At 40.1% G+C, this 22,598-nt stretch overlaps 1 protein-coding gene across 6 annotated transcripts in view; it reads right to left on the minus strand.

Annotated features, from left to right (window-relative positions):
- SRPK2 (SRSF protein kinase 2) overlaps nt 1-22,598 on the minus strand; it is a 140,067-nt gene that overhangs the window by 72,734 nt on the left and 44,735 nt on the right. Inside the window, exon 2 of one of the 6 annotated variants that reach the window (XM_032687843.1) lies at nt 19,403-19,466. The exons of 3 other annotated variants lie outside the window; for them this stretch is intronic. In XM_032687843.1, coding sequence (XP_032543734.1) covers nt 19,403-19,440 — 38 coding nt within the window. In that variant the 5' untranslated portion in view covers nt 19,441-19,466. Of the gene's footprint in view, nt 1-18,908; nt 18,965-19,402; nt 19,605-22,598 lie in introns of those variants that run through there. 2 more of the 6 variants (XM_032687842.1, XM_032687841.1) reach the window with 2 other exon arrangements.

Here is a 22,598-nt window from a genome sequence, read left to right on the forward strand (position 1 = left end):
TCTCACCTGCCTCCTCTCCCGCTAAATTCACAAAAATATCCTCCAAAGCAAAGCCAACCTTCCTGTCTCACAAGTTCAATGTAGTGCAAAGAAAAGCCACGACTGATGGAGCTGATGCAAGACAGGGTACAGAATAAACAACAGCAGAAGAATATGCAGAGCAGAAAAAGGAATAAAACACCTTCCCTTCCTTCCAGTTTTTGGTGGCAGAAAACTAATCTCCCCTTCTTCCATTCCTGAGGCTGAGAGTGAGTCTGTGGTTTAGTCATACATACAAGATCAACCTAAACTTGCTGTTGCTGTGAAAGAGGCAGTTTGCTTCTCTCAATAGTCACAGGGATACAGCCCTGTCCTCTGCTGCAGCAGCTCTAGCTGTCCTCAGCTCTAGCACGCATTTATTCACGTCTTTTGGAAGTTGTTCTAACAAGCTGAAGCATAACGGGCAAGTTGCAAAGTAACTGCAAATGCAGGAATAAGACAATGTGGACAACTGAGGATGGCTCAGTTATTTCACTGGTTATGACCCTCTCGATTTGCTGTTATTTAGTGTATCTTCTGAGTGATATTTACAGGAATTATCGCTTTAGAACCTGCAGAGTTCACTTGCATCCAATTTGATGAGTGACAGGGACTTCCCTGCGTTCTGCTTATTTCCAGCCATTTCCTCTGCCTGTGTTGGTTCACACAGCTATGCCATGTAGCTCCCTAATCCAGATGCAAACCTCCCCCTTCCCCTGTGGCAATTTTCAGGCTGATCAAACCTCGATCCAACTGAATTCATCAGAAGCACCATTGCCAGTACAAGACAAACAGAAGAAGCAAGTGCTGGGGACAAGGTAAGACTTTAACTTTAGGCTTAAGCCAACTGTGAAACTGCGGCCTTGTGTATTTTCAATATGAATTATCTCCTCTGTGAATTTTTTTACACAGAACCTTAAAAACTATGCAGTAACATATACAGGACAAATGACTTAAAGGGTAAATACATGTGGTTCATTATGGACTTCTCAAGAAGAACAAAACTCAGGTGAGCTGGGTGATTCACCCTAACATTTCTCCTGTTACAATATTGAAACATATATATATATGTATATATATATACACACACAAATCTTCTCATATTTTCCATCTGTGCAGTGTGGATAGCCTTGTATTGAAAAATCATTAGAATTCCACATAGGCTTACCTAAGCCTTACTGACCTGATTAATTTGACATTCTGTATTGTAAATTATGGTAACAAAGAAACAAAGCATTTTTTAACAGATACCGACTTGAATGATGTTGGAGGTATATAAATGAGTGAAAATTTTATAATTATAGGTATTATACGCTATATTATTTTGAGCTGAGATGCTTGCTAGAGGTAGAAAGCTCTTACCTTTTACTATATTAACAGGGTTCCTTTGCCAGCTGTTGCCTTTCTTCTCAGAATGAAACTAAATCGTGCAATATTTTTAGTCACTGATATTTGAAGGTCCCTCCTTTCAAACTGTTCCAGAGAGAGCAAATGCCATCACCCTCCCTAAATCACCTTGTCAAAGGCTCAGTGAATTGCAAATATTCTTCTACCTCCGTACAGGACCATCAACAAGGCAGGCCTGCCTCCTGTGGTTACTAAACCTTAGATCAAATGTTGTTTCATACTAGTGTGATCTAGCTATGTACTGTTCTAACTTTAAACTTAAACATCTTTCCTGCAACAAAACCGTAACATTTCAGACATAGTGAACTCGAAACAGTTGTTATGGTCTATAACACATTTCAAATGAGTCTCTGATGGCATTTAGATCTGCAGCTCCTGGCTGATGTAACCAGATCACTAAAATGGGCAAAAACACATGTAAGATAATTCTCTAGGGTATTTTGGTGCATTTCTTTCCCTTGCAATTCAGAAAACTTTTCTGAAGTGTTATTGTTGAACTAGGGTTAGAATTTAGAAAAATTTTTTATTCCAAGACTGGTTTAAAAGAGCTATAGTATTGATTACAGATGAGAACACCTTTTCTCATTCCACAAATAACTATTTGATGCCATTCATGATACATTCAGGAACATGTTACACTGCAAACACGACATTATTTGATATGAATTCCAACAGGATTGCCAATTCTTGCCTCAGCAATATTTTCCTTTTTAGAAATAGAGGGGCAATTCAAGACAGGTGTGCTGGACATGCAACCTTTGTAGGTCAAAATGCTACATTAGTAACTAACCTACAGTTAAACTAAACTACCTATGAAAATCTCACTTGATTTCCACAGCCAACACCGGACCACAGAAGTTAACACCCCATTCCTCCACACTTCTCCTTTCAAGAATAAAGTCACTTTTCTGGAGAATTATAATTATTGTTCCCCAAATATGCGATGTGTCCCCAAACACTGATGGCACTGTTGCACCTTACACAGTTTTTTTTAAATATCAATGCCTATATTGTCAAAACTTTGTCAAACAGAAACAGAATGCTTTAAAGGTCTAACAGTTCCACTGCTGAGACAAGAAATTAAATTCCTTACACCACACAGGTTGCTGTTGATCTGTAAATTAGAAGATAAGAAAGATGCTGAAAAGAGACTGTAAAAACAGAAACCATCAAAATGCAAGGATAGCCAGCTATCCTAGACATTTTTGGAAAGAGGTGATTAAAATGTCATGCTCCTGATGTTCCTATCACACAACCAGGATACACGGGAAAAAAACCCCATGCAAGTCCTTCAATCTCCTCAAATTGGAAGGAATTGGGTGATAAGGATTTACAAGACCAAATGAGCCTGTGTTTTGTAGGTGAGTTCTTCTCCCACATCAACCTTCACATAGTGTCTGACTTTGTATATCCTGGGTGGGAACCATATACCCAAGAATACTTCATGGTTTTTCTTACTGCTTTTTCATTTTAATATACATTAAACCCAAAAATATCCACACAGTATGCTAAGGTGAAAATCTCACTATCTAATCATTAAGATGAAAGAAATGTCTGCCTACGTAGCAGGTTGACATTGAAGAATTACTAAATAACTCAGTTCTGTGGAACTATGTATAAACTCTATTAGGCATTTGATTACTCAATATGCTGAAAGACATTCCCTATTCTTACTTCATATATTACTACAAATGAGCTTTCATCTAGATCATCATATTCTTTTTTGCATGAATATTACTTAAATCCTAACATTTCAATTACATCATCTTCTTTTAGGTAATGCTTCAATGTTTGCCAACTGCAGCTATAAAAGTGGGGACTACAATAAAAAAAGTCCACAAAATAATGGTGAAGTGCTAGGGCTGACTTAGAACAATCACAAGAGAATCCCAGGTGAAGTTTTAAAACCTAAAGATGAATGTTATGCTTCCATCCAGCATGCAGGCTCTGGCACTCACCTGATGCCCCAGTGAACTACCTCAGCTCATTGTGGTGGAAAACTTGTGGGGGTAGAGGGGACTTCAGGAAGGCTGGTACTAATGAGGAAAGCTGTGGCAGGACCACTCAGCTGCAAAACCCTTGGGCTGAGGTCAGCCCTCCTCACGGAACCATACACAATAGGTATTTATCCCTTGTAGTTCGGTGAGAAGCATAAGCAATCTGTCATGTCACCAGTACCAAAATCCTGTTACAGGATTTGCCCACCGGAAATCCAGGAACTACCTAGAAAACAGCCAGGACAGTGTAAGATATCACTAGCTCTCTAGATACTTGTTTCTGTGCCAGAAATCAGCTTTCCTGTAGGAAAGCAAACAAACTAATACTATACCCATAATTAATTAATCATTAATCCAGAGGCTGATTCCCTAATAATCCTACGTAGGCCCAAGGAGGGCAGCAGCACTGTCACAATAACTAAGCAGTCCTCACACACGCCTGCTCAGCTCAGTACGGGTGTGCAGACACACAGGGAGCAACTGCTGCTTCCTCTTGTAGCATCAAAAAATTCCAAGAAACCACAAGCTTTATTAAAAGGTAAATCAAAGTATGTTAAAACCAATAAAGAATCATCACAACTATGCCTTAGTTCCTCTCTGATCCATAACCTCATACAACACGGAGAAATAAAAATTACATTGGTCTCAAGAATGATCAAAATGGTCTAGAAGTTAAAGCAGTATGAATACAACAGCATTTGATAACCAAATACAGGCCTTTTGCTTTGCTTGTCACAGACTGGCATCACTTCAGCCACAGCATAATCAGATCCTGAGAGACAGTAATGACTTTTGGTGCTCTGCTTAAAACCCTGAGGACAACAATTCAAATAAATACAGCTATTGATGAGTCCTGGAGAGAGAGACACCAAAGCTTTCCTCGGGCAAGGATGTTCTAACCATCAGCCTAGGTAAAAGTAAGCTAGAAACAGTAGTAGAAGATGGAGATAGGCACTTTCAATCAATGTGGGCATAAATTAATAATGCCCATTAAAAGCAGAGTTTGGCCACCCTCAGTCAGTATTTGTTTCTTTTAGGTAGTGTTTTAAGTTTGCAAACTTGAGAGTACAACAACAATTGGGGACGAGATAAAAAGTCACCAAAACAATGCTGAGGTGTAAAGAATGACTTAAAATGAGTGCAAGAGAAGATCAGGTGAATTTTATTTTTTTTTAAAAAGGCAAGAGATACTAAGCTAAGTTAAACACGTAACAAAATTTTAAAGATACACTGCATTTACATGTGCCTTTACACTTATATTTTACAGGAACCCACTAAGCAATTTCTCAAAACTGAAATATCATTCCTTCTAAAAAGCAAAAACTGGGGAAAAAAATCCTTCTCTTCAGAGTATATACATACCATGTATCTCCATCTTTGTTTGGAAGAAACTTATATATGCAACTTTTACACTAAGAATCCCTAAGTCTTTAAGAAAAATCAAATCACTTGAAAGGTAACCTTAAAATAGACACATCACAATCATACAATTAAAGAAGTGTTAGCATATCCCATGAATAAAACACTCCCTTTGTGTTTATATTGTTAACAAATCTAATTACACCATAACACCACCATCATCTTAATTACAGATTTCAGTTCAACAAGAGCTTGGACTGTTCTGAGGTATGCAAATACAACAATGTGCAATTGACTAAAAGTTTAAAAAAAAAAACAACCCACAAGATAAAAAAGAAAACCTATGCAATGCACAACATGACATACAAAACATAGTATATTCAACAGATTTTGGAAAAATTAAACTAGTAATGTCAGCAACTCTGGAACAGTAATTAGTAATATACAGATATATTTGCCAAACTAGCAGGAAGCCTATAAAACTAAGAAAATAGATACTGACCAACTAAATATTTATTGCAATAGTAAAATGACTCACATCATCTACTTGGACTTGTACAAAGCATTTGACACTGTGCCACACAACATCCTTGCCTCTAAACCAGAGAGACATGGATTTGACAGATGGATCATTCAATGGATAATGAATTGGCTGGATGCACTCAAAGAGTTGTGGTCAACAGCTCGATGTCCTAACGGAGCCCAGTGAGGACCGGTGTTCCTCAGGGGTTGGTATTGGGACAGGTGCTGTTTAACACCTTTGTTGGCAACATGGATTGAGTGCACCCTCAGCAAGTTTGCTGTTGACATCAAACTTTGTATGTGGTCAACACACTGGAGGGAAGGGATGGCATCCAGAGGGAGACGGTGGCAGGCTCGAGAGGTGGGTCTGTGAGAACCTCATGGAGTTCAACAAGGCCAAGTGCAAGGTGCTGCACCTGGGCCAGGGCAATCCCAAGCACAAATACAGGCTGGGCCGAGAACGAGCTGAGGGCAGCCCCGGAGGGAAGGACTTGGGGGTGCTGGTGGATGAGAAGCTGGACACAACCCAGCAATGTGCATTTGCAGCCCAAAAAGCCAAACGTAGCCTGGGCTGCAACAAAAGCACCGTGGCCAGCAGGTCAAGGGAGGTGATTCTGCCCCTCTACTCCACGACTCTATTCCCACCTGAAGTATTGCATCCAGATCCGGGGACCTCAACGTAAGAACAACATGGACCTGCTGGATTGAGTCCAGAGGAGGCCATAAAGATCATCAGGGAGCTGGAGCACCTGTGCTATGAAGACAGGTTGAGAGAGCTGGAGCTGTTTAGCCTAGAGAAAAGGCGGCCCTGGGGAGACCTTAGAACACCTTCCAGTACCTAAATGTACAAGAGAGCTGGTGAAGGGCTTTGTACAAGGGCACGTAGGGACAGGACAGGGGGGAATAGCTTCAAAAAGGAGGGCAGCTTTACATTAAGAAATTCTTCACTGTAAGGGTCTTGATACACCGGAACAGGTTCCCCTCAGAAGCTGTGGATGCCCCATCCCTGAAAGTGTTCAAGGCCAGGTTGGATGGGGTTTTGAACATTCTGGTCTAGTGGGAGGTGTCCCTGCCCATGGCAGGGGGGTAGAACGAGATGCAACCCAAAGTATTTTATGTTTCCACAAAATATTACTCTCTCCCCTGTATTTCATTGTTCCCCTCTGTTTAACATTCTGTATTTCATGATTCCTAGTAATTCACATTTTTAAGTCAGATCAACATACAAAATAAAAGATGATTTACAAACTCTCAAGTTCGCACCTTCCTATCCAGTTAGCAGTTCACTCAGAACAAATCACCTCCATTGACATTTTGTTGACATCACCCACACCTTTACACAACAGCGATTTAAATCCTCCAATCTGGCCCAAGGAAGCCAGTCTGTATTTCACAGAGTTTTAGTAACTTCTATTGCCTTCTGTGAAATAACTTTGTAATTGAAAGCAGACTTTTTCATTGCTGTGGAATTACACAACTGAATGTTAACAACAGCAACAAACATGCCAAAAATAACCAGAAAGAAACTTGGAGGCTTCCAATCTTCCCTTATATTTTAAATTACAAAGTTCTGATTTCCAACTCTGGAAGGCTTAATATGGAAGATTAAAAACACACTAGATTATTAGGGAACAAAAAATAAAATTAGATAGATCAATACCTTCCTATGCACAGTATAACTACCGAGGTTTACAGCTGAATAAAAAATAGCTGTAGCCCACTAATTACTATAATGTGCCTATCCTAACAAAAACACAGTGCTATGTATCTTACAAGTAAATCCTTGTGCACCAATATCTAGAGCATCTCTAAGCATGTGAAGGAAAAAAAGGCTATCAGGAGAAATCAACATGGATTCACTAAGGGAAATCAGGCATGATTGATCTGATACCCTCCTACGATGGCAGGCCTGGCTGGGTTGACGAGGGCAGAGCAGTGGATTTTGTCTACCTTGACTTCTACAAGGCTTTTGACAGTGACTCCCATAACAGTCTCACAGGAAAGCTCAGGAAGTGTGGGGCAGTGAGGTGGACTGAGAAGTGGCTGAATAGCAGAGCTGTAATCAGGGGCAGAGTTTACCTGGAGGCCTGCAGCCAGTGGTGTTCCCCAGGGGTCAGTGGGTCCAGTCTTGTTCAACTTACTCATCAACAACCTGGATGAAAGGACAGAGTGCCTCCTCTGCAATGTTAAATATAATTTAAACCTCACAACATTTTCATCCTTCAGTATATACTTAGACCACTTTTTTTGCTATATCACAATAAATTCTACTATTTCTCTTGTGAACTCTAACCATCACAAGCTGATAACTGAATTATCAAACATACATATATATATGTAGAAGTGAAGTCCTGCTGTATATTCATGTCTCTGACTTTCACGTCATATATACAGTATCTCTTTCAATGCATCAGTACTTTACAATAAATATTCAAATAACCAGCACAAAATCCAAGGTATGATGTAACAAAAACTAATGACAGAAGACTGTGAGTAAATGGTACCTAAACAAAAAGAGGGATAACAAGAATGAAGACGGGGTGGGAGGTAAAGGTAAACCTCTAGGATAAACTTCCTATTGTATTATCTGCATATAAAATTCAACTGCAAATCAATCTCAGATTACATTTTGCAGGCAACAGTACACATATGAACTGCTAATTGTGGACAAAACACCAAAGTCTCATAAGGAGTTTAGAAAGCCAAGAAGTTAGTCTCAGAAGCCTTCAGGAGTCCACTCCAGCTGACTCATACAGGCTTAGACTAATGGAGCAGGGTGATGAAGTACCAGGCAATAACCTAGTCAGGCTTTCTAGAAGAAAAGCAACCATTTAGGGGAAAAAAAAACTACAACCAAAACCCAGAACAGACTAAATCTAAACACTCTTGCCAGTGAAAACCTGGCAGAAGCCTTGGAAGACAGATCTTAAAGCAGCTCACACCTGTCCATGGGAAAGGTCTGACAAGAGCTATTTGCAGTAAAGGGCAGGAGTCCTCACATGCCACACAACTTGACCTGAGAACAAACTGCAGTGTCCAGAAAGTTAATAAAGGCATTACAGTGTGCATAAAGATTTTTCATAAAAGTTGTATTTTAGGTATGGCATTGTTATTCTAAAAAAGTAATGTCTGTGATCAAGCTGCTTTCTAAAGCATTCAGTATTTGGCTGCAATCAGGGCTGATGGTTGGGCTGAATATCCTCCTTTCAGTCTCAGTAAAAAAGGAACATTAGGTCTTTTACACAACAGCTGAAAAAGCAAGAAAAAAAAAACGGCAAAAAATGCTGTGCCTGTGATTCCAGGAGAGAGTTGTGTGGGGTTTTTGGGTGTTGTTTTTTTGAATTTTAAAGGGAGTTTTTTTAGTACAGTACTTGCTAGACAGGCAGACTTGAAAATATCAGTAAAATAGCTGCTCGTTGCACTTTGTTTCTACTCTGCTCAAGCAAACAGACCTCTGTTTGCATGTTTTGTGTAAATAAACAGCACTACACATACACACACAAAACCTCACACGATCTTTGAATCGCATAATCTATTTCTCTTTCAGAGAGAAGCAACTTGGCAAAGCCTCAAGTCTTACCTATCTCCTGGGCTCTGAGAGCAGAAATAATACATGCCAAGTTTTCCGGATACAGATGTCAGATAGCCAGATACTGGCTAACACACATCATGGCTCTGTGGTTTTTGCCTGCTCAGCTACCTTCCAAAGGAACTGAGCAATCTCTTGATGCTTGGAGGTCAAATTAACTGGCCTTGCAGTCTACCTTAGAGACATAACCTTGTTTAGACAGAAGGGGAGTAATATGATTGCTTTTTGCCTTTTTTTAAACTCACACTTTCAGACTGCTATTATCAGACAGCTCTTTTCTGGACCAGAACCCAGAGAGGCAGGATGTCCAGTTTGAGATGGTTTAGGCTCCAGAGCTGCTTACTATTATTATGCATTATCTGTGCTGTGTTACCTCAAATGGGTTTTGCAACAAGCATAGATACCACTTCAGCAGAGTAAGCAGCATTACTTGCTTCTGGTCACTGGTGAGCTTTGCCTTCATTAGATGTGTGAGTCTAATACATCTAACAGCTCCAAGTCTGAAGCACAGAGTATCTATCACACGGTAAGAAGATACCTCACTTTTCCTTTCCAGAAATACAGGTCTATAAAATGAATAGGAGTTAAGCAGTAGACAAAACTCTGCAATACTAAGCTTCCGAGAGACTGAAAAGTAACGCATTTGTGCATTTTGTATCCTCAGTTGATGTCAATCTTTCAGATGCCCAAATCAGATGGCCAAAAATCCAAGCAGGCCTAGATCCAGTTTTGAGAGGTGCTACTAGGCCCCTGGGAGACCAGTGTTAGGTTATCTGATTAAAAGCTAATCATAACAAAAACAGATCCAGCAGGGATCAGCAGAAAAACAACAGGTAAACTCTAACAACCTCAACACTGAAAACGCAGCATGTGAATCAGCTACTCCCACGACCATCAATTAGACCATATTCCCCCAGTGTGAAACCCACCAAGATGAGTCAAGGAGGAAACTGTCTCTCCAGAAAACACCTTGAAAACTAAAGGTTATTGTCTTAAAGGGTATGGGATTTCTAATGGGATGCAGGAAGGAAGAACATTTTGGAATTGCATAAAACTTGCCATGATATTGTTTAGGGGAAGCATTAGAGGTCAAGAAAGGTATAAAGATGGATAAGTGAGAAACAGATATAGGAAAACAGCAGGGAGAAAGGATAAATGGGGCAGGTCCAGTGCAAGTGAGTGGCTGGTCAGTGCACTTATCTGATTAAGCCCTGCCCTTGATCACGACAGTCTACCCTATATTGTCATCAAACCCTGTATCTGTCTTCCTTGTGGATGCACTTTCTATTTGGGTGTGTACGTGTGAACTCAAGTCAACTTCAAGCCAGACTGGCCAGCAAGCAGATGAAGTCCAAGTGCCAGCAAGGAGTGAGAACACAAACCTCGGGGGCTCATGGTGACAGCAACTAGGGGACACCAGTGGTCAAGGCTTCAGCAACCACACAGAGCATTTAAAACCAGCTACTGGGGGTACCCATAGGGCACGTGTGTGTTTCTGTGAAAATTCCACCAGTGGACTTGCATTGTGAGAAGCTGGAAAGAAGGAAAATGAAGGGGATGTCCATGCAGTTCTTGCTTGAATGTTCTGTGTGTGTGTTTATGTGAGTGCCAATAATAGCACTGGTTTGAATCTCTGTGTGGTCAGCAGAATATGTATGTTCCATACATGAGCGTGTGCACATGCACACACCCCTACTGGGAATAGTGCTCCTTCCTGCCTGGCCCTGGGGACACAGAACTACAGCAGTCTTGCACTTACCCATTTAGCTACAACAGGAGGTACTGCCCCTGGGACCCAGAGCCCTCCATGTTTGGCTACCTCAAACAACTGGCATGGCTAAAAGGACACATACCTTTAGCAAGTTTCTTAGCAAAGCTATCAGTGACATATGAAAGGCAACCTGTCTAAATCTACCTTAGGTTCAAGTCTGGGGTAGTCTTAAGTCTTTTACTAGACTGCTTAAGCTGTCCTGGTATCTGCTGGAACACACTCCATGCAGTTTTGCTATGGCATTTTGTAAACCCCCGAGTATTTAAATGATAGTCAAAAAATGTATTGGCAATCCTGGACACTGTTCTACTTCAAGTGGATGACCTCTGGTTCTTTTAATAGTCCTTGAAATTCCTATGTGCTAAACACATTGGAAAAGAATCTTGACCGATTCTTTCCTGTATGTTTTCTTTTCAAGTCAGGATTCCACTGTACACCAACAGAAGAGTAACATAAATAATGCAAAAATACAGGTGAAACAAGGTAGATCTACATTAACTTGTAAAACAGATTTCCATAAAAAGCAACAACACCTTTAAGTATTATTGGCTGTACAAAAAAAATAAAGCATTCTCGGGCACCATACTTCAGCTGGGGTGCCCATGGAATGCGGTCTAAACTAATTCACCATCTCAGTAAGCCACCCACAGATACCAAGAGTACTTGTGAGAAAGGGGAAGAGTTTTTCCTTGATCACCGATAATTTCTTTGTAAGTTCTCTATTATTTCACTTCTGTTGTGAAAGCGTTCTGAGGAAGGCTGTATCCCTCTTTAGTTGGCTTTCTAGACTAATGCTCTGAAACATTAATTACTTGGAAAGGAGCCAAGTGAGACTTCTAACTAAATCCACGAAGACTGCTTGTACTCTTATTTATAACAGAATAAAAGGTTTTAACTGAGAAAAATGTACTTCAGAATCACTGTAATTGATCATCTTTTTCATATCTTAGGGAAGTCTTGGACCCAAGCTGCATTAGTCTTCTCGGAAGCTGGCACTTCTCATAGCTAGGACACCAAGCAGCAGTGGAAATTCCTGATTCTTGTCACATATGCAACAGGATCTGTCAGAAAGGCTTTACACTGTCATACTAGGGATGACAAAGCACCACTCAGAGGAAACCAGCACACGTGGTCTCCTAGGGGTAAGGTAATCCTTTTATAGAAGGATTCATAAAGAGCTGAGCTAATTCCAAACATCTTCCATTCCAGTTCATGGCATGAAATAAACAGAGGTGGATACACATCTGTCTGGTATGTGGGCATGGCAGGAACTGAATGCTTTTGTGGACAGTGGCTACAGCAGCTGAAGATGACAGACAAGAAGAATCTGCAGCTCCTGATGCTGGATACAGACTAACAGAACTGCTGCCCACTGAAATCCACAGGAATTTCAGACTGCCTTTCCACCTCCACAAAAAAATCATTGCTGGATATTCTGACACAGCAGTTACAAAAGAAAATAATACTGTCTCTTTCCAGTAGTATTAAGGACAAAACCAATTCTCCCAGTTTCTGCCAGAACTTTAGCTTTGACAACACAGAACAGACACGTAGTTTAATAGTTTCTGCAGTAATACAACCTTCTTTGCCCACAGAAAAGATGTACGCTCTCACCATGCTCAGTAGTATCAAGCAACAGAAGAAAGGCCAAGTCCTTGCCTTCTTGGGAAGCCTGTGAACATCCCAGTAGATTTGGGCATTGGAAGTTGCTTCATTAAAACAAGGCACTGAACTCTTACAAGGTTTCATGTTACTCCAATGACATTTTACCAAATGAGAAGTAGATTTAAGAAATTCTTTTCCTTTCCACAGCATTATGCTCCAAGTTTCAGAAAAGAAGTCTTCAAGATTAACCACCACAACACTAAAATACAGATGGTTTGCAATGTCTTAAGAGAAGAGAATACCATTTTTTAGTAAATGAGGGTACCAATTTACAGTCATTTGTTGCTTTAGCAGACATCAAGACAGAATGAGGACACTTTTATCAGTACAGAGAGGTTATTTAATGTGCCTTCTGAACATCCTATTAAACACAATGGCCAAAATTTCATACAAATAGTACATCTGTATGGGATGTGGTTCTGCTTTTGAACATTGTCCAGTCAAGAAAGAGAAGCAATCAACCAGTCTGATTGATCTAAAGCTACAATCAAAGAAAGCTGTGTAGACAAACTTGGTAAATAACTGGAATTCCTTAATTTGTAGCACATAAAACAGGCAAACCTTGGAACTGCACACATTTGTTTCATAACTGGAGTTTTAAAGAATAAAAAAAGAGAAAGAGAATGAAGCAAAAGGAAAGGAAATACCAATTCACTATCCATCTAGTCAGAAATATCAGCGTGACTTTGGCAGGCATCCTAGATGAGATAAACTTCAGATTTGTTTTTAAGGTAACACGGACTTTTTAGATTTTGTCAGTTTACCCAAAACTAAAGGCGAGTTTTGAAGAAAATACAGAAACACCTAGGGCAGACACTGCCTCAGGAGTGTAAAATTCCTGAAGATAGAACTATTAAAAGATCTTCTGGTCATAATACCCTTTGGACAGAAATGGTACTTTGCAGTCAACTGGAAAGTCTGGATATCCTCCAAACTGCATGTTACGATTCACATCAAGTCAGAAGCTGAGAGATGCCACAATTTCCTGACATTATGCTTATAATACACAAAATACGCAACAAAATGGAATGCTTAAATTGGCATTTATTTCTTTAATCTGTTGCTAGCACGCCTTGGTAACTACATCAACAGCAGATCAGTGAAAATTCACATATCATAACACAATAAATTTACTGAATTATAAGAATGTCTAAATATTTTATTATTGATTTTTAAGTATATAATATGAACAAGTGTATAACGTGAAGAGGCAGAAAACCACAAATTAATTTATCCTGTAAGACAGCACAGTGACAACAGAAATGCAATCACTGGGCATAGTTACACATTTTTTTATGCCATATATCAGGTAACATTCCCGTACCATCTGTCTAGGGGCCTGGAGTGGACATTTCAGCAAAAGCATGACTAAGACAGTGATTAGGCAAAAAGTTTCAAGTCATGACATAGACTGAATTTCTAATACAAAAGGCTTTGCTTAAAACGACCTGTTATTTTTTTTCCTGATATTTTACCCTGAAACAGAATCAGAATACTTATATTTACCTTAGAAAGTAGATTGTGCAAGTCATAGTTTTCAATTTTTTTACTTTTTTTTTTTTTTTAGCCATCAAATAACTGTGTTCTAATCATCGCTGCATTGCTTGAGCCAGTTCTCATACAGGAAAACCTTGTACAACCCCTCAGAACCTTCAATCTCTCCCTTTCTTAAAATTCTCTAATTTTACTTCCAACAGGAAGTGACAAAACATGAGATTTTTAGTTTTCAGACGGTATATTAGAATGCCTCACAATACCTGCATGAGGAAACGTTCCTAATGATAGAAAAAAAAAAATAAGTAGTGCACAGACCATCTGAATAGTAGGAATACTAGTGACGTATTTCATTTGTGATTAAATATCAAAGTACCCAATTTTCTTACTTATAGCAGAAATTCCAGACACACAGAAGTAAACAAAGTCTATCACTGAAAACCAAAATACACTTCAAATTCTCAATCTTTTCAAAGCCTACTGATAAACTGACAGAGGCACTACCAGCTCTAAAAAGAGTGCAACGTCCTCTAAAAATATCACCTCAAGTGAAAAAGATGCTCCACAAGTGGCTGCTTCTATTTCCATTTTTTTCCTACACAAGGACAATGGCACGTTGCAGCATTCCTTGCCTCTACATCACTTTCATACTTCACTTAAAAGCCTTGAGTGCTAAAACAATGAGACTGTGAAATCTTTAATATGGAAAGTACACAAAACATAACATTTATTTTGGTCTAGGACCGGTAATTTAAAATTAAGCACCTAGCCTAAGACAGCTATACAGAACATGGTCACTCAACAGAGTTGGCAGAGGAATAAAGTGCCTCCCTGCCAAACAGCTTAGGGCCAACATTAAGACAGAATGATTTTCTTTCTACTTCTGAGATAAAATACAACAAATAGTGTTAGCTTGTAATTTTGGGGAAAAAAAAAAAAGAGGGAAAAATATACACTGTTAACTGTTACCATATATTAAACAAGAGAGGTAAGTTATAGTTGTATAACTACTAAAAATGAATTTGAACTATCCTGAAATGGAAGTTATGCAGTCTTTCTTTTACCCTATAAAAAAGAATAAGTAAAGCAGGGAGAAAGCTAAAGAAAATAACATATTTTGAAAATGCGTTTAAAATTTACTGGAACTGATGAAATAGTTGCATTATTCTGACAATTATTTTTTGTTTCAATGTTAGTTGCATAAATAATAGAATTGTTATCTTATAATTCTCTATTATCTAATAATTTTTCCAAAATATTTATCTGACACACAGTAATGTCAGCTTATACTGAATGTTGTGAGTTGATGGTTTTTCTACCTTAAACATTATTTTTACATTTTAGTACAAGTTACATTTCTGCCTTAGGAGATGTAGTGCATCCACAATTAAATTAAACTAAAAAAAGAAAACTACACACAAAAGCAGAAAATTCCCTCACGTTCCTAAACCTGAAGGAATCTTTCAGCATCATAACTTGTTTTACACTGCCTCTTCTCACAATTAACATTAGGTCTTTTCGAAAAAGAAGCAGACATTACTCAGTCTCCATCTTTTCTCCTCCTCCTCATTATTTTAGATTTCTTCCTCCTTTATCCCTGACTGCATTCTTGGCATGATCTGATGAAGAAACCACATAAAAGCACTAAGAAATACATTAATTTGCTTTGCAAAGATAAATTACAAAGAGAGAGGGATATACATAGCCCAAGGCTAAAAAAAAGCCCAAAACCCCAAACCAAAACCACCATTCCTTTAACCTTGCCTGCACCACCCCACCCCAAATACTTCTACACATTGATTAACACAAACTTGGCTGTCCTACTGTCACTTGAAAGTATCTTCCGTTTACTGTTATTTATAAAACCCCTCAAAACCATAAAAATTGTATTATACACATACCACTTATCTATTTTAAGACTGCTCATAAGTGGATGCTATTAATTTTTTTGGAAAACATTGAAGCAGAAACTCATTTCAAAGAAACATGAGCATGCAGCCTTTGCAGAGAGAGGGAAAAAGAGCAGGTCAAACACTTGAGACTCATCAGCCTTGCTAATAATCTTTACCAGTAAACATGCCATAGTCAAACTGCATTGCTAAGATTACAAATTTAGAATTCAAAATCAGACTTAAAAAATACCTAGTTCTCTGTCCTAAAATATAAATAAGAAAATACTATATACATTAGGTTGGCAGGCTAAGAGTAGAAAGTGATCCAGGGGGAAGAACAGACTTTTCTCAAAATTAAACAGAAACTTACCAACAGTTCCACAAAGCCCTTAAAAAGGCAAAAAAGAAAACCTGCAGCTCAAAGGGTTCACTGTACTGTAGATGAGGGCATAACTCATACAAGAGAAATGAAAGTACTTTTGCTTTCTTGGAGGACTCCTGAAAGACCATCCTCCTCTGTCTGGGTGCTGCTACTTGCTTCCTCGTGACATCTGCAAGGTTTGGACCAGTAACCTCACGCAGCCTCCAGTGAAAGGTAAAGCACACGGGAGTAGTTAAATTACTGCCTATTAGATAAAGAACTCACGTGTGTGCCACACCGTAAGCACCTTGTAGGAACACATTTCCATGGTCTACTTAAAGCTCAGACACCCAAACAAATCAATTCAGTGACACAAGCTGCAGCAGGATACCTGATCCACCACACCCGTCCATGTGCACACACACATCCGCAGTTACCCGGGTTACCTTATCAACAAGGAACAAGGACTCTGTGTCAGAGGCTGCTAACACATTCATGGGCACCATTAACTACTCGGAAATTTAGGTCTTATAGATGCTGTCTGATCATGTCAGCTTAATGAATATCCCATAACACACCAAAAAACCAGGTATCTTATCCCCTCACATCTGCAACTACAGTTTTTTCTAGGGAGAAGGGGAAAGAAAGATGAATCTATGAACAATGTCTCAGGTTTGTATTAATTTACTTTTCAAGGCTGCCAACGTCTTTAATATCTCAGAGGTTCCTCAACAAAAGGGTTCATCTTTCTTGTTAATGTCTCCTGAAAGCCTCTTAAAAACACAACAAACAACTATCCTAAGAGAGCACTGCAGGATTTCTAAAACGCTGAGCTTCCATAACAGCCAAACCATCCATTATATTCCAGCTTCCTTCTCATCATTAGGACGTGACAGCATGTTGAACTTGCCAAATGAGCAGGAAAACCTACAAACGCTAAACTGTCTTGTAAAAACAAAGACCAACCAAAGAAAGAGGCAAGTAATGGGCTTCTCCCTCACTGCTTCTCTATTCCCATTTCATCGGTTTCTGTAAGTGCACAGAGCACCTCCTCTCCTCTCCCCTCCCCTCCAGCTATGCAAGCGCTGTCTAGCAGCCTGTGCTAGCGTGGAAAACAAGGAACAAGCCATGGACTCTTTCCTTCCACCCAGCATTCCCACACAGACAACTTGAGCTTCTCAAAAAGTCCAACCACTAGGAGCAAGGGTAAAAAACTGGCAATAAATAAATAAATATGCAAGTATGAATTCCCTTTCTGTGTTTGTCAAAAACATGCATATTCTCATGTCTGTATGGTACAAGCACACACTACAATTTTTCTATAGAGCAGATTAAGGACAGTTCAGCAGTTCAGACACTCAATATTATAATTTATTTTTTTTTTAAATTCTTACACATCAATTTTCGAAGGGCCTTGAAAGGAACTGGAGGCTAATAGAACAGACAGCACTGTTTCATAACAGTTTGCAAAAAAATTCAGTCTGTTTTTGGATAGGTGAAAAGAATGTGGTTATTAAAAAAAATCTCGTATAACACATTGTTTTCATTTATAACTGACCACACAGCTGATATGTCAAATCAATCTCCAGGTGAACAGTATCACATATTTAAATCCTTAAAAGAAATCTATGTCCATATATAATATTCACATTTTAATCTTCATTCACATCACGCTGTTTAAAAAATCTTACTTTTTAATGAATGGCTTACAAATGAATCTCAGACAAATGTATCTTTTTCTAATTGTGTGTTACAATCCTTTATAAGGACCTCTTCGTCTAGGACTACCATTAGTTCAACTATGAGCATGTTCTGCTCAAAACCACACTGATCAGTTGAAGGGTGCTGCAGAAAATTCATATCGATAAGATAAATATCTGTATTATATACCAAATTTCCCCACAGCAATGCCAACAGAAGTGTTTCCAAAAATCAAGTTAACACCTGTTTCCTTTACTATTTTCACTCCATCATCCTCTCTGTTAACACCACCATTTTATGAGTCTTGTATTTAAAAATCTTTGGCATACGCTGGGATAAAGGCTAACAAATAAACACTGACATTTTCCCTCATCATTCTTCATTCTGAAAAAATAAATAATAAAATCTCTCTCAAAGCTCTTCTTATATTTCTCCATTTTGGAAAGGTGACTTACCATCCCATTCCCCCCCACCATTTTCTGTCTCTCTCATAGCTGATATTTTGTTATAACTACAGCTGGTGAAAGATAATGCAGTTTGCTTCCTCATATCTTACACAAATATACTTATAAATCAAATTAAATTGCTCATTTTGGTTTTTAAAACCATGCATGCCACACAGCACTCGTTCATTTTGAAAGATGTCTTTTAGCCTGTTTCCTTAAGATAGCATGATATCACGTTGTCCTGAGCCATTCAATAAAATATACTTAGGTAATAATTTCAGCCTAACACACATTTTGAGTACCTAAAATTAATTTTTTTTTCCCAATGTCCCAATGTCCAATATTAAAATGGCAAAAATAGAACATTTGGTGGGTCTTTTGCATACAGGCAAAATCATTACTGTAAATAATATGGGGGAAAAATATGATATGTTTCTCTGGATTTAAGCAGTTTCGAAAATAAAAATCTTCTAAAATTCACTTGCTCACAGAAGTGAGCACGACTGGATTATTTAAAATCAACAAAATAATCACCAGGAGGCTATTTCACGTCAGAAACCTTAAATGTTCATTTAGTATCTCTTAAGTATTTCTTTAAAAATGAAACAGCTACTTGAAATTGTACTAATCTGACTGACAGATAAAATAATTGCTTTAAAAACACTTCTGAGTCATTTTGTCCTTACCTGCAGGCATGAACCATTACTGCATGCAGCGACTGCTCCATTTCCTAGCACAGACTTGAACGGGGATCACATCTATCTTACAGAATGTGACTAATTGGGGGATTTGCGATTCCTGAGCTACTTTCCAAAGGACACTCCCTTTTCCACATGAAACGCTTCGCCAAGTTCTATTTCCTATCCACCTAAGCTGGGAAGGAGCCCCTCGGAACCGCGGGGTCTTTGCGATGCGTGACAGGAGCGGGCGCGGGGTCCGCACCAGCCCAGCCCGCCCCGCCGGGATCCGCATGCTGCAGCCCGCCGGGCTCCGGGAGACAGGGATGGGACCGACAAACCTCGGCAGAAATGCACAAAAGCTCAAGGAACAGGAGCGGCCGTGGCGGGGTGGGCACGGAGCAGTATCCAGCATGCAGCACGCGCACAATGCCAGCAGCGCGGAGGAGGAGAAGGGGAGAAGCCCCTGCGTTTCATGCGGACGGGGGGGATTGCGGCCGTACCTTTCTGGAGAGGACGACTTCTCAGAGTTAACTGACATCAGCAGCTCAGTCTTCTGCTTGATTTCTGGAAAAATCAGAAAACGTTCACCACCGGCGCCGCCTGCCCTCGCTTTTCCGGGGGAGCCGCTTCCCTGCGCCCTTTTGTCCGCCGGAGGCCCGGGACGCGGCGCTCTGCGAGGCCGCCCAGCCGCGCTCGCAGGGCCGGGCCCGCGCACATGACCGCGCGCGGCGGGCGGGCGCAACCATCGCCGCGCGGGGGGCGCCGCCCCGCGCCACGGCCCGCGCGGGCGCCGCGGGGACCGCGCCACCGCCGCCCTCGCCGCGGGGGACAACGCGGGGGGGACCTGCCCCGGGGAAAAACGCCGAAACAAAGGGTTCGCGGCGCGGATCGCCTTCCCGGGTACCCCGCGGAGATGTGCTGCACACCCGCGAAAACCTTGCAGATCAAAAGCCCTGAAAAATATGGCTCTTTGAATCATTTTTGTCACAAAGAACGAGGTATTAAATCACTACTTTCGTGCACGAGTGAGAAACCAGACATGGAAGGCGCTAGGCAGAGCTGGATTTTGGGTTTTAGTGCTCTGCCTCTAATGCCCTCTGACTATACCTTGAAAAGTAATGTTTCCTTTTCTTTTTTCTTTTTTTTTTTTTTAAATATCTATTAATCCACACAGAAGGTGGTTGGGCACTGGAACAGGCTCCCCAGGGAAGTGGTCACAGCACCAAGCCTGACAGAGTTCAGGAGGAATTTGGACAATGCTCTTGGGCATATGATGTGACTCTTGGTGATGGTCTTGTGCAGGGTCAGGCGATGGACTCTGTGATCCCTTTGGGTTCCTTCCAACCCAGGATATTCTGTGATCCTGTAATCACCAATCCAGCACCTGTAAGGCCTGGGCTGGTATCTTGTTCCTGAAACGCCTGGCAGCGCACCCGGGCACAGACACCCGGAGTGGCTGTCACCAAGGGGAGATCACCCTGCCACTCGGTGCACAAGATCCTGTTGAAGCAGAACAGAACTACTGAAAAGTGAATTCACCAGGAGCTCTGGAGTCAAGAGGTTGGTGACCCAAAAGATACAAAGAACCATATCATGGATGTGAGCATCATTTTAAGATCCTATCCTCGCCAGAGACAGTAGTGCCACCTATGGAAATACTGGTAAGACCTGTGCAATACTATGTCCACTTGTTTAAAGCCACTGTTTGCAAGTAACCATTCTGTGACAGAAGAGCTTCAATCTGACCTCTCTTCCTCTCTTTACACATATCTCAGGTACAAAGCCTCAGAAACTTCTGAAAACAGAAGAAGAGAAACTGGATAACTAGATTTTTTTTTTCAACAAAAGTTATAAAAATATAACTGCTTTAATGAGTTTACCACCCTCATGCTCTGGTGGAAGGGTTGCAAGCTAGCAGTGATTATCACCTCATCAAACATAGGCCACTTGTTCTTCCCGAAAGATACTGATAAGAGGAAGCTCCAAGAAGTATCTCAGTTCTCAAATCCAAAGTACATGCTTCTCAGATCTTTGAAGACATGTCTCTGAAATGTCAGTATGTCCACAACTGTCTCCACTGAGTGACTGCAAGGACCATAAAAAACCTTCCTTTACCATTGTCCATCCCAGGCAGCAGACACAGCTGCTGCTACCAGCTACCAGCAGACTTCCCTGCACGCCCAGACGCACATCCCAACGCAGGCAGAAGTCCAGCTGCTGCAGGAAAGTCCAGGCTGCACTTAGGAGGCCTCCCAGGTTCTGGGCAGCTCCAGAAGTGCAGCCTGCTAAAGAATAAGTTTGCTGCTTTGGTCTCTTGGACCTCACTACCAAAGGTCCATAGCAGTTCTCATTTAGGCCACGTGCATCTTTCCGTCTGTGCCTCAGTTCTCCAGCTAACAAAATGGAATGACAACATCAACTAAACTCCCTGGGGTACTGTTTGGGGTTTTTTTCCAATTAAAAAACAACTCAACAATCTATGATAAAACACCAGTGAGCACCTCGAACACCAAATTATCTACTTTTGTAATCAAGTATAGCTATTAAGTATAACTTAGAACCACATGGTGGATAACACCTGAGCACTGAAAAACCCATCCATATTACAGTAAAAAAAACTTCTGACATGTTAAGAACTATGCTGTACGGCACAAAGGCTCCACAAACAGCTTTAATACATCTTCATTTTCAACTACACAATCATCTGTTATTTTAAAATAGATTTGTAGTGCAACATAGGACATTGGTGTTGATCACACAAATTATGAAATGCATTGGATATATTGCTACTTATTTTAATTATTGTTTTAAACAAGATCAAATAGACCAAAGAACAGTGGCACAGTATGATCAAAAAGATCTACTGCAGAACTCAACCACATTTTCAGAACACCGCAAAAATATTTCTCAGAAAGACACTGCTTTTAAGAAAATTCAGAAAACAGTTACTGTGACAAGTCTCTGAATATACACCTACTTTGTATCACACAGTTTAAAAGAGAGTACTTCTACTTTTTTTTTAAGGACCAGCACACCTGCAATTCTTTATGGATTCTCTCTTCTTACTCTGACCCAAAATGGTTCAACAAGAAGAGGATGCTTTCATTACCCATTGTGATAACACGTTTGTATTGTCAGTACTAAAAGCTACATCACAGAAATTTTTGCGGGATGGAGAAGACTAAAGGTTGCAAAAACTTTGTGGAGCAAACTTATCCCTTTAGTACTTGGCTTTTCCTCCCTCACCCTTTTTTATGAAGGAATGTTAGAAGGTGGTGCTCTCAATTGCTTACTCTCACTTTTGGACAGAGATAAAATTGAGAATTCTGAGATGCAAACTAAAGCTCATTTCCCCTACCACAGATCTTTGGCACTGACTGACTATAAAAATGTTCCTCAATCTGATAATCCAACAGTTTTTTTAATTACTTCTGAATATGCTTAACCCTGTTAAAATTGAAAATTGATTATATAAATGGATACTAACAAGGCAGGACTTTATAGCAAAACAAAGTCTGCAGTTTGAAATAAAGTGATCAACTGATCCTCTCCATAATCAAGCCTCCACATAGGCTTCTCAATGGATGTCTAGAGATTATCACAATTAAGACTAACAATATCCTACAAATGTTCAAAACAAAATCCAAAATATAAGTTACTTCACTGCAAATTTTAAGTCTCTAGATGTTCCAAGAG

Source organism: Chiroxiphia lanceolata, chromosome 5 (genome assembly GCF_009829145.1).
Source record: "Chiroxiphia lanceolata isolate bChiLan1 chromosome 5, bChiLan1.pri, whole genome shotgun sequence".
Lineage (NCBI taxonomy): Eukaryota > Metazoa > Chordata > Aves > Passeriformes > Pipridae > Chiroxiphia > Chiroxiphia lanceolata.